Source organism: Echinops telfairi, unplaced genomic scaffold (assembly GCF_000313985.2).
Source record: "Echinops telfairi isolate 266 unplaced genomic scaffold, ASM31398v2 ScPeMD7_23;HRSCAF=83, whole genome shotgun sequence".
Lineage (NCBI taxonomy): Eukaryota > Metazoa > Chordata > Mammalia > Afrosoricida > Tenrecidae > Echinops > Echinops telfairi.
This window is the reverse complement of record NW_022103920.1, coordinates 85,108,191-85,124,114: the sequence shown is the minus strand read 5'-3', so window position 1 is coordinate 85,124,114 and position 15,924 is coordinate 85,108,191. Positions and strand designations below refer to the sequence as shown.

Below are 15,924 nucleotides of genomic sequence, written 5' to 3'. Positions count from 1 at the left end.
GTGAGAGAACTACTCCACACAAGAGCACCTTTGCAGACTGTCTGCTCCTCCTCAGCCCCACGTAACCCCACACAAGTAGTTGATGTGTGGAGTAGGTTCCCAGAGTTAACCAAGGTCCAATTATCATGCAGAAGAGGGACACTTTCTGTTGTTGTTTTTTAACCCAAAGTGGTGGTTTATGAATTTGCCTCTGCTGACTTTGGCTTATGGGACTTAAATACCATACATAACACACACACACACACACACACACACACAGCCTCTGCCATCAAGTCAATGCTGACTCATAGTGACCAGACAGGACAGGGCAGAACGGCCCTGAGGATTTCCAAGACGGTAGACAGGAGCAGAAAGCCCCTCTCCCTAAAGTACCATGCTCTTCATTAAAATGCAAGATGTAAATATTTCATTCTACTCCATGGGGTATCTATGTCTATTTTAGAGTGTTTTTTAATGCTAAAAATTAAGGTTAAACATTTTTAAGATTAATTTTAAACTACGTTGAATTACCTTTCATGGAGAATAATCTCTTCGTAGAACAGTGGTTCTCAACCTTCCTAATGCCACGACCCTTTAATACAGTTCCTCATGTGGTGGTGACCCCCCCAAAAAAACCCATAAAATTATTTTCATTGCTACTTTATCACTGTCATTTTATGACTGTTATGAATCGGGCGACCCCTGTGAAAGGGTCGTTTGACCCCCCAAAGGGGTCATAACCCACCGGTTGAGAACCGCTGTCCTAGAAGAAGGAGCATGCTTATCTTGTGGTTTGCCCACTCTGGCATACTACGTACTGCCATCAAGTTGGTTCCCACGTACAGCAATGTTGCACAGGGTTTCCCGACTTTCTCCCGTGGTTAACAGCCCAGTTACCCTGACATACTCTCAGACGCACTGCCATCTGGGTGATTTCAATGCACAGCGACCCTGTGGGACAGGGCTGAACTGCCCGTGTGGGTTTCCAAGACTGTCAAGGAGTAGAAAGTCTCACCTTTCTCTAAGGGAGCAGCTGGTGGTTTCGAACTGGTGGCGTGGCGACCAGCAGCCCCACTCATACCCCATTCCACCAGCATGGCTCCTGCAGAATCAGAAGTGCTCACTTCCGTCGAGGGAATGCTGCCTCCTGGTGCTCCCCTGTGAGTTTCAACACTAACTGTTTAAGGGAGGTGGACACCCAGTCTTTCTCACTCAAAGCTGCTGGTGGTTTTGAACTGCTGGCCATGCAGATCACAGCCAAACGTGTAACCACTACGCCACCAGGGCTCCATTACACACCCCAATCTTAGCTCAGCACTCTGACCTTTAGTAGTTGTACTTAGAATAACAAAAGAAAACACTGGCTCTCTACTGTTCCCAGAGAGTTCACATTTTGAATTGGGTTTTTTTATGGAGGGGGAACAAAAGGAAGTCTTAGGAGCAGTCAAATCAATGTTGCATCTGAAAGTTAACTCAGTCCCGTGCAGGCAATTCTGTGCTGTGTTGTGGTTCCTTCTGTTGAAATTATCCCCATCTTGTAGCACAAAACCTAAGCCCTCAAATCAAAGCATGCCATTTATGACAGTTCGGTTGAACATATAAAACCCAGTTTACATACCTAGATTGTATTGCAGAAGCCCTTCAAGAAGTAGGTCGTCCGAGTCTCAAGTATAAATGTGGACATTTTAAGACACTGTAACAACATGACTGTTGTTTCATTGGGTGTTTGGTGAGGCTAAGTTTTGACTGTGTGTTGGAACTATCTGTTGGCATCTGAAACTTCATAGGGCAGTGAAGAGAAATGTTGTAGGCAGATGGTAAAATGGATTGGGTACGGTACCATATGTAAGCTCAGCGAAGTTAATTTACGATGAATTGTTTGAAAATAGCTAAAATACAATTTACAGCCAAATATAAAAATGCAGCTGGCAGAGTTGGCCAGCAATACAAAAGGATTCATGCTCTCTAGGTAAGGGGTAAACAGCTCATAGATTGTTTTGAACCTGTCGTGATGTGGATTTAGGAAACGCTCCCTAGCGCCACGAGAAGAGAACACGTTTGAATGTTACTAACAAGAGAAGAGCATTGAGAGAGGACCACAGAGCCTTCCTCTGCTCGCTCTGCCTCCAGATCCTGCAGGTGCCGGGCGAGTTTGTCAGGCATCTGGCTGATGTTTACTATTGTGGGTTTGACAGGGTTCAAGGAACACCTGCAGGGCCTGAAGTCTTTGTCACCAAATTGCTGGCCAGGGAGGCCAGACCTTCCATTGGACAAGAAATACTTAAAACCCATACTATAATATGAGAATGTAGAGTCGTCAAAAATTAAAGTTTTCATAGAGCCATATATATGTTAAGTCAAAGCTAGCAGTATGAACCCTAGAGGCTACCCACGGGAAGAGCAGAGCCTCTGCTTGTGAGCCGTCTTTGAGGGAACTTTGAGGATGGGTGGGCTTCCTGTGGGTCAAAAGAAAAAGGCCCTTCTGAGAAGGAAAATGAATGTAGGGGAAGTATGTCCTGCGGGTCTGTTTTCCAGTAAAAACGACAGGCCCAGAGAAGAACCTGCTCAGACTCTGAAGAGCCTTTGAGGCGCCATGATGATGTCTTGGCTACAGGTTGGGGGGCCAACGGCCAAACCACCAGCTGTTGACTGGACTTTGCTCCCACAGTTACCTTCTCGGAAACCCACAGGGCGATCCGCCCTGTCGGAGAGGGCCACCCAAAGTCGGCATCGAGTGAGTTTGGTGTGGGTTGTTGTTATTTAAGAACCTTAAGACAAGCCAGAAGACGCTCTTATGTTGCTGTGGTCAGTTTTCAAGATTGGGACTGGCCTGTCTAACAAACACCTTTCTCAACATCTCACCCCAAAATGCACTGCCAGGGAGTGGATTCGGACTCCCAGCCCCCCTCCAGGCCAGAGCAGAACCGCCCCTGTAGGTTTCCGAGATTGAAATTTTTCCAGGAGGGGGAAGCCGCCTTGTTCACTCAAGGTGCGGCTGGTGGGTGGTCCCGCTGCGCTGGTGCCTAACAGCCCGTGCCTGGCCCACCACGCTATCACACCGCTCGGCACTGAGTTCAGGTGACTTAGCATCTGTTGTTGTTTCAGATTCATGACAGATGCCGCCCGCCGAGAGCAGGAGTCCCTGAAAAAGAAGATTCAGCCGAAGCTCTCGCTGACCCTGTCCAGCTCAGTGTCTCGAGGGAATGTGTCCACGCCGCCCCGCCACAGCAGTGGAAGCCTTACTCCCCCCGTGACCCCGCCCATCACGCCCTCCTCGTCATTCCGCAGCAGCACCCCAACAGGTGAGCCAGGGGCTTACCCCCTCGAAGAGCTGTGCGCGTGCGCGTGTGCCCACAGGCCTACCCGCTCGTGCAGACCTGGGCTGGGGGTGGAAGGAGCAGCTGATGATTCGCGCCCACTTCTTCTCTGACCTTCTCGGGCCTCTAGGGAATAGTGACTCACCGTCTTTGATCGATGCCGGTACTAGTCACTGCTCCGGGTTATGAAGTATGCGATGGCTTCATCGATCATTTCTAAAGCCCTTCAGAATGTGTGACAGGTGGATGGAAGTGTCTTCCGTCGGAGAGGGTGTGTGTGGGGGTGGGGGTGGGCAAGGGAAATTATCCAGGCATACGTCAATTTGTCTCAGAGTTATGATTGGGTGTCCAGATGGTTTCATTATGTATTTCTATTTTTACATCTCTTTAAACTGTCCATAGTAAGATGATTTCTGAAAGAAAACCAAAAAGCAGAGTGCCCTGCTTTGTGCCAGGCGCTCTGTCAAACACTGAGCGAGAGCCCTGAGCAAAAAGCAGCCGACTGTTCTCCCTGATGCCGTGAGCCATCACGTCATTGTACTTCCCTGGGCAGCAGCGAGTGGGCGCAGCTGGAAAGAGCCCTCTTTGACTCATGTGAACAGCAGTTAACCCGTCCCCCATCACACACCCAGTCCCAAGTAGAACCCTGTTATTATTGGTATGTAATCTGGAGTGACAGAGTGGAACTGCCGGAAGTAGGGTTTTCTGGGCTGTCATCACTGTGAGAGTTGATGGTTAGGTTTTTGTCCCACAGGGCACAGCAATGACTTCACACGGCCAACTCTTCAGATAGCAAGGAAAGCACTTAGCATTGCACTCCAGATCTCCTTGGAAGGAGCAAATTCAACCCACGGCCCTTGAGTCAATTCTGACTCATAGTGCCCCTACCTAGGGTTTCCAAGGCTGTACATCTTCACAGCACAGGCAGCCTCAGCTTTTCTCCTGCAGAGCAGCCAATGGTTTTGAACCACTAACCTTGCAGTCAGAAGCCCCAACACTTTGGGTAGAGGCAAAGATAGGCATTAATCAGATGACTACTCAAATTAATAGAAGCTTGTAACCATAACAAATACTACATAGAAGGGAGAGAAGCATCCAGAGAGAGGTTTGACTCCCACCAGGAAAGCCTTTTCCTGAAGGATAAATAGGAGTCAGGTAGGTAAAGAGGGAGGGAGGAGCCTTCCAGAAAGGGAGCAGAATTTGCAAAGCGTGTGTGCCCTAGCATGTACAATGGAGCTGAGGACATAGGCAGGACCAGGTCATGCAGTGCCTTGTGGGCCGTATTAAAAATTTTTGTTGTCTGTTCTGTGAGCCAAGAACCAAGCTTATGGGACATCAAGTCAATTCTGACTCACAGCAACCTGATAGGACGGGCAGTACTGCCCCTGTCGGTTTCCAAGACTGCAACTCTTCACAGGAGCTCTAAAAAGTTCCCACTCGGAGCTGCTAGTGATTTCAGACAGCTAACCTTCCAACCTCACCACTACCCCAACCAGGGCTGTGAGCACAGGAAAGTCAGCCACTCGTGATTGCACACAGCTCCTTACGGTCACTCTCTAGGCTAGATGAAAGGGCTCCTTTTCTCTCGCCGTCTGTGTATGTCTCTTTCACCCATCTCCCATCAAGGGGGGTGGCTACGATAGCATTTTCTCCAAAGGTGTTTTCAGAAACATTAACTTCATAAATGATAAGCCGTGTTAAGGAGAAAAGGGATTCCCAAAGAACTTTGGGGAAATGATGAGTTAAAGAAAGTTAAGCTAGTCTCTTCAGTGCTGCGATCTCCAAGCCTTGATATTGATTATAATCAATGTAGGGTTTTTTATAATAACTCCAAGGAGGGGATTTATGAACTTTCCCAAGCTCTGTGGCTTTGGTGGTGGTTGTCGCTAGGGGCTGTCCCGTTCTGACCAACAGTGAGCCCGTGTGCAACACACAGGACACACTCCCTGACCTGGCACCATTGGTCTTCACCATGATGGTTTGCTTGAGCCCCTTGTTGCTGCTACTGTTGCATCTTGTTAAGGATCTTCCTCTGTTTTTTTTTGCTGACCCTCCAATATACCAAGCATGATGTCCTTGTCCCTCCTGATAACACGTCCACAGTCGATGAGACAGTCTCCCTATCCTGCTTCTAAGGAGCATGCTGGCTGACTTGCTCCACGAGAGTGTTCATTCTTCGGGCGTTCCATGGCATTCTCAGTGTTCCCTCCCAACATCATAATTCAAAAGCACCGGTCCTTCCTGCCCAGCCTGATGCCCCCGCCAGCTTTTGTGTGCAGGTGAATCTATTTTAAATGCCTTGGCTTGAGTCAGGCACATCTTACTCCTCAGAATGGTGTTTCTGCTTTTTAACACCTTCAAGAGATCTTTTGTAGCTAATTTGCCCAAATGGAATGTGTCATTGGATTTCTTTTCTTTTTTGTTGACTTTACAATTGTCTTATTAAGACATTATGTAGGGTTTTTTTTAAATCATTTTACTGGAGGCTTATACAGCTCTTTTCACAATCCATACATGCATCCATATTATCAAGCACATTTGTACATTGTTGCCATTTGTACATTGTACATCATCATTTTCAAAACATTTTCTTTCTACTTGAGCCCTTGGTATCAGCTCCTTGTTTTTGGTCCTCCACCCTCCCTCCTTCCCAAACCCTTATTGATAATTTTTTTCTCATGTCTTACACCAGTGTCTCCCTTCACCCGCTTTTCTGTTTCCCCCAGGGAGGGGATCATAGGTAGATCATTGTGATTGGTTCCCCCTGTCTCACCCTACCTTCCCCTTCCCCTCCTGATATCACTCCTCTCATTATTGGTCCTGAGGGGTTTATCTGCCCTGGATTCCCTATTTCCATCTCTTATCTGTACCCGTGTACCTGCTCTGTCTAGCCTGATTTGTAAAGTGGAATTGGGGTCGTGACAGTGGGCGGAAGGAAGCATTAAAGAACTTGAGGAAAGTTGTATGTTTCATCAGTGCTATACTGCACCCTGACTGGCTCGTCTCTTCCTGTGACCCTTCTGTAAGGGGGTGTCCAATTGTCTACAGATGGGCTTGGGGGTCTCCACTCCTCCCTCCCCTCATTCCTATTGATAAGACTTTTTGATTCTGGGTCTTTAATGCCTGATACCTGATCCCATGGAGAACTCGTGGCTTCTTCCAAGTTCATTTGATTTCTTAACTGCCGCTTCCATGGCGCTATTTGCTGCTCCAAGTAACATGAAATTCTTGACAATTTCAATATGTCTTCCTTTATCTTGGTGTTGCGTATTGGTCCGGTTATGAAGACTTTTATTGTCTTTACGTTGAAGTGTAATCCTATAGTCTTTGATCTTCGCCAGGAAGTACTTCAAGTTCTCATTTCTTTTAACAACCAAGGTGTGTCAGTGTGTCATCTGCATATTACAGGTAGCTAATGAGTCTTCCCCCAATCCTGGGGCAACGTTTTTCTTCATATACTCTAGCTTCCCGGGTGATCTGCTCAGCATGCACAGATCAAATAATTATGGCAAAAGGATGCACCCCTGATGTACACCTTTGCTGATATCGAACCACTCAGAGGACACCTTTTTGACAGATGCCATGTGTTCAGTTAAGAACTGGGCTGTTTTGACGATAGGATCGGGTTAGTGGAGGGGGGCAGGCAGACCACAGTTCATCCTGCACTTTGACCTTTACAAAGAACATTATCTTGGACAAGTCACTAACTAATCAGACCCACTCTTTGGGTGAGAGTGAGCTGTGTTAGCACATGCGTGCATCGAGCCTTCAACAAATGTGTAGCTGTTTTTTTCTGGAGTTTCTAACTAGGAACTTTAGGACAGGATCTAAGGTCCCTCTTCTGAAAAGGATGGTCCTTTGTCTTGAGCACTTGTCCATATCATTAATGGTCTGCCAAACCCCTGCCATCGAGGGGACGCGACTCATAACGACCTTATAGGACAGGGAGAACTGCTCCTGTGAGTGTCGGGGACAGTTAACTCTTTACAGGAATAGAAAACTCCCGTCTTTCTTCCAAGAAGTGACTGGTGGTTTGGAACTGCTGGCCTTGTGGACCCCAGCCCCTAATGCTTACCCACTGCACCACCAGGGGTCCTGAGAGGGTCTCCCGGGATTCCATGCTAGTTAGTCGGTGAAGATCTTTGTGTACCGTACATGTCAATCTAAGCAGTGAAAGAAGATATTGCTGTGGGACTGTGATGTGCATGGATTGTTGTCATTAAATTCATCGACAGTGTGCACCAGGGTGAGTTTTATACCTGAGGAGAGGTAGCCTGACTGGGGTGCTACAACAGAGAGCCATGACTGCCCCAATCAGCACAGTCATGGGTGCCTCAAAAGCTCTGAAAACGAAGACAGTCCAAGTGTGAGAGTTTATTAATTTTCATGTAAGAAAATGTGAAAGAAATGGACTATTTCCTTTCCTTCAGACACAGAGAAATCTTTCTGGCACCTGGTCTATTTTAGCAATTTTCCCACCCAGAGAACTAATTTATGTTGTGGTAAAGATGGATCACTTTCAATCTGTCGAGGTCATTGGTAAATTATTTGCTGCTTGAAAAGCATTTTCTATAAACATCCAAAGTTAGCCAGGGAAATGGCTTCTTAAGCCCATTAGCCTGTACAATTTTGCTTGGGTACGTTTTTCAGTGTTTGGAATGTTATTTTACGTGGAGTTAGAGAGATCAGCTTCTTTTCCCCGGCTAACGCTGTTTCAGTCACTTTCCTTGCCAGGTGATAAATAATATTCCACATTTCCACCTCCTAAATTCACTCTGCCTAGCTCTATAGTTAAACTCTGTTTCTAGTTCAGAAGTAATAGTCACTGAGGAGCAAACTTCATTTATCAAACATTCTATGAACTAGACTCTCTTTGCCATACCGAATTAGAGGTCAGCTTCATTTCAGAGATGCAAGTATTTATGAAGATAGCCAGGTACACGTCGCTTAATGCATGTTGTAGCAGCACCCTACCAGGTATACCTCCATGATCCTTTATGTTTTGTTTTGTTCTTCAAGGGAAATGGGCTCTATTTTTTGTTAGTCCCCACCAATGGTTTTCAAATCTCCAAACCCAGATTGTAGGAGTTCTGGCCCATGGGTGAGGCAGGGACCAGGCTCTGGGCATCGGCTGTCAGTCTTTGTCCAGCAGGTAAACAGCAGGCTGCTTTTGGCACACCCCACTCCCTCCCCACGTGCCCCACCGCAGCGGCAGCTCAGAAGACAGTGGAAGTGGGCTCTCAGAGCGCTTTAGTATTGGTGTTCGCACAGGTGCAAATCGCATCACATCCTCTTTCACTGACTTTATCACAAACCTTTATTCTTCTCATCCAGATTTGTTTGCCCTTTCAAAGCACAAGCAAATCTTTTCATCTCCTATTCTCCCTCCCCCCCCCCCCACTTTTCTTTCAACTTATAAAAAAAGAAAGCATTCACTTACGGAATGCTTCAAACTTTAAATTCCAAATTCATTGCCATCACGGAATGCTTCAAATTTTAAATTCCAATTCATAGCAACCCTATAAGACAGAGAAGACCCCCCCACCCCCCACCCCCGGGTTTTCTAAACTGTAAATCTATACAAAAGAAAGCCTCGTCTTTCTTCCACAGAAAAACTGGTGGTTTCAAACTGCTGACTTTGTGGTTAGCAGCCCAGCGTGTAACCCACAACACCAGCGGGGCTCCTTAAGGAATGCTTAGAATGATTTAAATCACAGATTGACAAACATTTTCTATAAAGACTCCAGGCCTGGGACTCGGTTTCAGCCCTGTCCCACTCAAACAAGTTACTGCCCTGAAGTGGATGCCGGCCTTACGGATGCTAGCCCAGCTCATAACCACTACGCCCCAGACTTCCGACTTCTACTCTGCGAGAGAGGTGTAAAAGCAGCTATAGAAATACACAGAGGGATGGGCATGGCGTGTCTAGGGAAACTGCAGGAAGCAGGCTGCTTGCGTATTACACTCGTTCCAGAACTGCGTATATGGTACCAGAGCGGCAAGGGCAACTCAAAAGATGAGGGAAGCACTATGGGGGGCAGTGGGTGTCTGTTAGTGGGGAGAAGCCACTGGACACAGGATGCAAATAGTTGCACAACTGAATGCATGTGGTCAGGGTCACCGGATTGTCCATGGAGAAACTGTCGCATTGTTGTGGGCTTGTCTGGTCTTATTCCCAAGAACAGCAAAATTGAAAAATAAAAATGAAGTGAATTTTAAAAACAAACTTAACAAAAACAAATGACACCCTGGATATTAGAGATCTGTTAATATATTTACAGATAAACTTGATTAAACACTCTGAGAAGAAAATACTAAAACAATTGACCCGCTTCTTTTTTTAAAATCATATCTAGAGTACAATTGCCAGGGGCAGAGGGGAAATCACGTTTTTTGCGTCGTCCTGTGTACTTTGTGTCTGGTATTGTATTCATTCTGCACCCCAGGTCCACTGAGACAGATTGTCCCCAGGCACAGATAAGGAATTAGAGACTTAATCGGGGCAAGTGATGGTCCCATTGCTGTTGAGCCAATTCTGACTCACTCATAGCGGCCCTGTTTAGGGCTCTGAGACTGTAAACCTCGACTGGAGCTAATAGCCTCTTCACCTTTGTCCCACGGCATGCGGCCCCAAGTCTGGCTACTCAAAGAATGTGGTCATTTCTGTGCACCCATGCTTTCCCTCTACATGAATTCTTAGCATTACAATAATGCCTGAAAAATAAGACAACTCTTAATTGACCTTTAGCATGTAGTTGCCCAAATTCATGTTCATGTGACAACTCCTGAGTCCAGCTCAGTGCTGAGAGCTGTGGTGGAAGTGACGCCCACCCCCCCTTCATGTTTTCCCTGTGAACCTCTCAAACGGTGGCTCTCAATCCTGTTGAACTTGGAAATCACCTGGAGACATTTTTTTAACTACCTTTGCCTGGCTCCCATACCAAAGGCTGAGTAGGTCCCCAGGGCTTTGCACATAGAAAATCCATGAATTCTGTCTCCATCACCCATTACCACGGAGTCGATTACAACCCATAGTGACCCTAGAGATGGGACAGCATAGAACTGCCCCCCACAGGGTTTCCAAGGCCATCATTGTTACTGACGCAGGGTGCCACATCCTTTGCCCACAAGCTGCTGGTAGGTTTGAACAAGTTAGTGCCCAAGCACCTAACCACTGTGCCACTGGGCTCCTTGGTCCGGACTCACTGTCACCAAGGCAATGCTGACTCATAGCAACACTATAGGACAAGTTAGAACTATCCCCTGGGAGTGTCCAAGACTATAACGCCACCAGAGTAGAAGGCCTCGGCTTTCTCCTAAGGAACGGCTGGTAGTTTTGAACTGCTGACCTTGCACATAACCACTACGCCACCAGAGCTCCTTGCTTCATGACTAGGGCTAGAAAACACTGTTTTAAAATGTGTCCCTTCATGTGTGTGTGTTTGCTCGGGTCTTAGAGGAGAAGCCATAGAAAGAGTTGGCTGGGTTTCTGGTTAGAATAGCATTGCATAGTCTCTCTTGGAAAGTATTGTATATATATTTTGGCCCACTGAGTGGGGCAAAAAATTTAAGTATTCCACCAGGAAAAGGCACCCAAGGAAATTAAACTCCCCACCTCCTTTTCTTATTTAGACTGACTGTAACTAATGTTAAGCCAGAAATGTTATCCATTAATGCAAACATTGAAGTTTTTAAGTTGTTTTATTCCGCTTCGTCTTTCTTTGCTTCCTGCTACTTGGCCTTTATGGTAGGCTCTTAAATATCCCTTTGTGACTTTTCCAATCAACGCGGTTCAAATTAATAAGGATTTTGAAAATCTCAGGAGTTACTAATACACAGCAAGTCCTTTAAAAGTAAAGTTGTCTGTGTGTGTGTGTGTGTGTGTGTGTGTGTGTGTGTGTGTGTGTGTGTGTGTGTGTGTGTTTCTTCCCCCGTGGAAATGACAGACTCAGAGAACTAATGGAATTTTACTTGACGCTGAGGAGCGCCATCTAATGGGGTTGGAGTGAACCCTCCCCCAGACGTTATTTTCAGAAAGCATCATAAACTTCAGCAAGCTTAATCAAGGCAGAAGATCTGTGAGTGGAAAAGGCAGGGAAGGTCAGGTCAGAACTAACTTCAGCTCCCTCCCCCAGAAGAAGAGAATGCAGCGAAGAGGGCGGCTGAGCCCTAGCCCACTTACTGGTGGAAAGTGCAGAAGGAAAGGGGAAATAGTTCAGCCTGACTGATTTTGTGACCTACTTGTGAATTCCTGAGACGGTGCTTTGGTGTTGCTAAGAAGCTCTGCCCTCAGGAGTGGACTGTCTGGATGATGCCTCAGGAACATTCCCTAAAATCTTCTTATTAAGAAAACAGCCTTGATTTATATTTCCCTGCTCACATCAAGGTGCTCTCTTGGAGCTGGAAAATGACTAGCTATTGCCCCATTATCTGGCTTGCGTTACAGTCAGGGTCACTAAGAGAACCTTCCCATGGCCACTGTGTGCGTGTTTGTTCCATCCTACTTTGTTCTAGTTGTTTCCCTACCCTCCCTTCCGATTGACTGGTCAAGCCTGCGCCTGGCTGCCCATCGAACGCCGCTGCCCGGAGCTGATGGATGGCCCCTGGTTCCATCTGCCTTTGGTACTCTGAGTGCAGCTGCTGTGAGGATGGATGGGCACAAGGAAATCGTGCTTTTGTCCTTTTCCACCAATGTTCAGCTTTCCAAATGAAAGTTTTTCTTGACTTAAAAAAATAACAAAATAGATCAGTGATTTATCTACAGGAATAATAGGTTAGACTCTTTAGAAATAGGTGGCCACTCATAGGTTCCCAAACTTATTTTTCTCTAAAAAAAAAATTTTTTTTTAAACTACTCAGTGCTCCTCTCAGCAATTAGAAACCTTTGTCCTGTCACGATCATCTAGAATAAAGTGTCCGTATCTTCTGTCGCAGCCCCTCCTTGGGCCCTGCCAGCACACACCCCGGGAGGAGATTGTGGCCCACTTTGGGAAACACGGTAGAGGAGATACCGGGCAAGGATCACTAACCCCATTTTAAAGACAAAGACGTTGAGGCGGATTTGAAGAAAGACTCCCTCAAATTCAGATAGTTCCCAAGTGGAGTCCCCACAGTTCTCCACAGCATGAGGATTGGGCATCTTTTTATTGACAGTTGTTTGTGCATCTGTTTTGGTTACAAGGCATTGTGCTAGGTGTCATGGGCACAGAGAAGCACCAGGCATGGTCCTTGTGGCTAAGAGTCCACGTCTTTTCCTCAACACACGTTACCCACATGCAGGACAGACAGCTAATGCACATGGTGTATATGTAGATAAACGGGCTCAGTTATCAGCATGCAGGATTAGTCCGGCAAGATGGAGACACAGAGATCATTCTCTGTTCTGTAGATGCACAAGATAATGGGTGAGGCAAATAATAAGTTCCAAAGTAGTTGTCATAAGGTGGGATCAGCAAAGTCATGATTCAGGGCAAATAACTGCATAGCTCTTGAACATCTGGGAACATAGCTTAGAAACAGATGCCGCCCACACTCATCTTTTCTGTAAGGCCCTGCACTCCGGGAGGTGGTGTCCTGTCAGGGCTCTGCGGGAGAATATACCAGAGAGAGCAGGAAGGGCAGACCTGGAGCACGTGGCTGGGTCAGCCCCCAGCTCCCCGAAACCTGCCCCTCCAAAGCACTGTCTATGGCCGGTCTCAGAAACACCCGTTCCCTTACGTCCAGGCACCGGGAGGTCTGCGTTGGTCACTTTAACAAGCTTTGCAAGCTTAATAGAAAGCACTCTGGGTGCCTGCAGGAGAGAATTCGCTTCGTGTTAGTTGCTTTCTCCCACGTCCCCTGGAAAGCAGGTTGCATGCTCACCTTGGGGTCTTGTAAATAAAATGTTGGCCCAGCCCTGCTCCCTTCGCAAACAAGTGAATGCAGCGCCCCCAAAAGGCGCCTGAGCAATATGTACACCTGAAATACCGAGGATCCACACCCACGTGTGAAGGATACACGCTGTGTCCAGGATCCCACGACTAGGCCTGCCAGTGCCGTTTCCGATCCTCTGCCCAACTCCCCTGTCCTTTTCTCCACTGCTTTTCCAAATGTATGAATTTCTTTTTTTTTTCTTTTTTTCTCTCTTTTTTTTTTTTACATTTTATTAGGGGCTCATACAACTGTTATCCCAATCCATACACACATCAATTGTGTAAAGCGCATTTGTACATCGTTTCTCAAAACATTTTCTCTCCATTTAAACCCCCGACATTAGGTCCTCATTTTTCCCCTCCCTCCCCGCTCCCCCCTCCCGCATGAGCCCTTGATAGTTTATAAATGGGTATTTTGTCATATCTTGCCCTGTCCGACGTCTCCCTTCATCCACTTTTCAGTTGTCTGTCCCCCAGGGAGGAGGTCACACACAGTTCCATGTAATCGGTTCCCTCTTTCCTACCCATTCTCCCTTTACCCTCCCTGTTTTGCCACTCACACCACTGGTCCTATAGGGCTCGTCTGTCCTGGATTCCCTGTATTTTCAGTTCCTATCTGTACCAGTGTACCTCCTCTGGTCTAGCCAGACTTGCAAGATCGATTTCGAGTCATGGTAGTGGGAGCGGGGAGGAAACATTTAGGAACTAGAGGAAAGTTATGTATGAATTTCTTTACTTCAAAATAGCCTGTTTCTTGTTTTCAGAGCTTACTGAGAATATCCTCGTGTCTTTTTTAAAGAACCCCAGCATAGCAGGGGTTCCGGTCAGGAATTGTTCCCCTTCGCAGCCCTTGACTCGCCTGCAGTAGAGGATGTTGGTCAATTCCCGGCTCCTGCTTTGGCATGACTCTTAATTGTCTGAATTTCCACATCGTTTAAAGCAAAAATGAGCATATTTTTAAAAATTTGTTGGGAAAACAGGTGATTGTGGCCTCTGGGTGTGTTTGACCAGTGGATGCCTCTCTCAGTCTCCAGTTTTATCCTCTGTCTGGTTCCCCAGTTCGCCTTGGTTCTCACCATTTCGAGGGTGTCACTGCCACAATAGGTGTTCTGTTTAGTGGCCAGATATGGGTGAGATATCAGGAATAGTGGGGATTTTAGGGAAATAAATATGGGACATATGCCAGAAAGCACATCAGTACCTGCAGCAAGTAAAACATCCATTTATTTGTTCAGATTTTAAAAACTAAACAAAACCAAAAAAAACCTCACTGCCATCAAGTCAATTCCACAGGACACAGGGTACAATCACCCCGTGAGTTTTCGAGACAATACCTCTTCAGGGGAGTAGAAAGCCTCGTCTTTCTCCTCACGAGCGGCCAGTGGTTTCCAACTGCAGACCTTGTAGTTAGCAGGCTAGTGCGTACCCACAACAACACCAGGAGTACCATAATTTGCCAAAATTCAAAAGAAACATTTTGTTGTCAAGGAAAGCTTTGGACTTCAGCCTAAGGTTTTTGAGACAGAAGAAACAAGGTCCCCCACCCCATTAAGGTGGCCTCTGCCCCATGGCTGCCTGAGCAGTGTACTTCAGAGGGCAGATCAGAAATATCCCAAATGATGAATGCATGAGCCAGTCAAGTTGTGATCTGATTGCTCACTCTGGATTACCAAGACCCAAAACGAGTGTGAATCGGCTCTGTGGCAGTGACCTTCCTACCAAGGCAAGCTCATTACCACTGAGTCAATTCCAACTCCTAGTGCCCCTAGGACAGGGTAGAAGTGCCCTGTGACTTTCTGAGACTGTGACTCTAGAGGAGCAGAAAGCCTCATCATTATACTTTGGAGCAGCTGGTGGTTTGGAACTGCTTACCTTGTGGTTGGCAGTCCAACTCATAGCCCACTATGCTCCTCTGGTTGAAGCATAAACAATAACTAGTAAACTGACCTGAATGTGTTGACAAATGATAGCCAGCAAATCTGTATTCCCTTCCAACACTGTGGACACTTACAGGTGAAGTTGTGAGAACCTTGGGCCTCAGACAAGTTCCAGAGGCAGTTGGCTTCAAACCTCTTTAAGCCTCACTTTCCCCCTCTGTATATCATAGACTATGCGAGAGGGTACCCCACTACCACCCCCCAAAAAACAGACAAAAGCTCCTCTGGGCAGAGCTTTCATAGTACGTATTTTTCCTGGTAGGCAAGCATCAAGCAACTTGCTCTGAGGTAGTGTACCCAGTGGCATCACCTGGGAAAAGTCTCTTGGTCACAGTGAATGTTTTCATAAAAGGAGTTTCACTTGAACCTCGTTTTTTGTGATGGCTGATTTAAGAGAACAGTGTGTAGCTGTGAAATTTTGTTTCCTGCTCAGGAAAAATGCCACAGAAACTGTTGTGATGTTGAACACAGCTTACAAGGACAGTGCTATGGGAAAAACTCAAGTGTACTGGTGGTTTTCTCATTTCTAAAAAAGTGACATGTCGATTGATGACAAACCTCGTTCTAGACGTCCATCAACTTCCAGAATTGATGAAAATGCTGACTCATAGTGCATTTGGAGTTTGTTCCACCAGGTCGGACTGTTAACCAAGCTTCCTACGTAGAGGTTCGGAAAAGATAGCATTAACAGTGTGTGACCGAAAAAAGCCTGATTTGTGGCAGACAAGAGACTGGTTTTGCCACCACAACAATATACTTCCTCGCATAGCCATCTCAGTG

The 15,924-nt window shown here is 46.5% G+C and overlaps 1 protein-coding gene across 2 annotated transcripts in view; it reads left to right on the top strand.

Annotated features, from left to right (window-relative positions):
* Positions 1-15,924, top strand: part of JAZF1 (JAZF zinc finger 1) — a 373,656-nt gene that overhangs the window by 294,787 nt on the left and 62,945 nt on the right. For both annotated transcript variants that reach the window (XM_045288955.1, XM_030885296.2), the window contains one exon: positions 3,085-3,281. In XM_045288955.1, coding sequence (XP_045144890.1) covers positions 3,089-3,281 — 193 coding nt within the window. In that variant the 5' untranslated portion in view covers positions 3,085-3,088. The remainder of the gene's footprint in view (positions 1-3,084; positions 3,282-15,924) is intronic.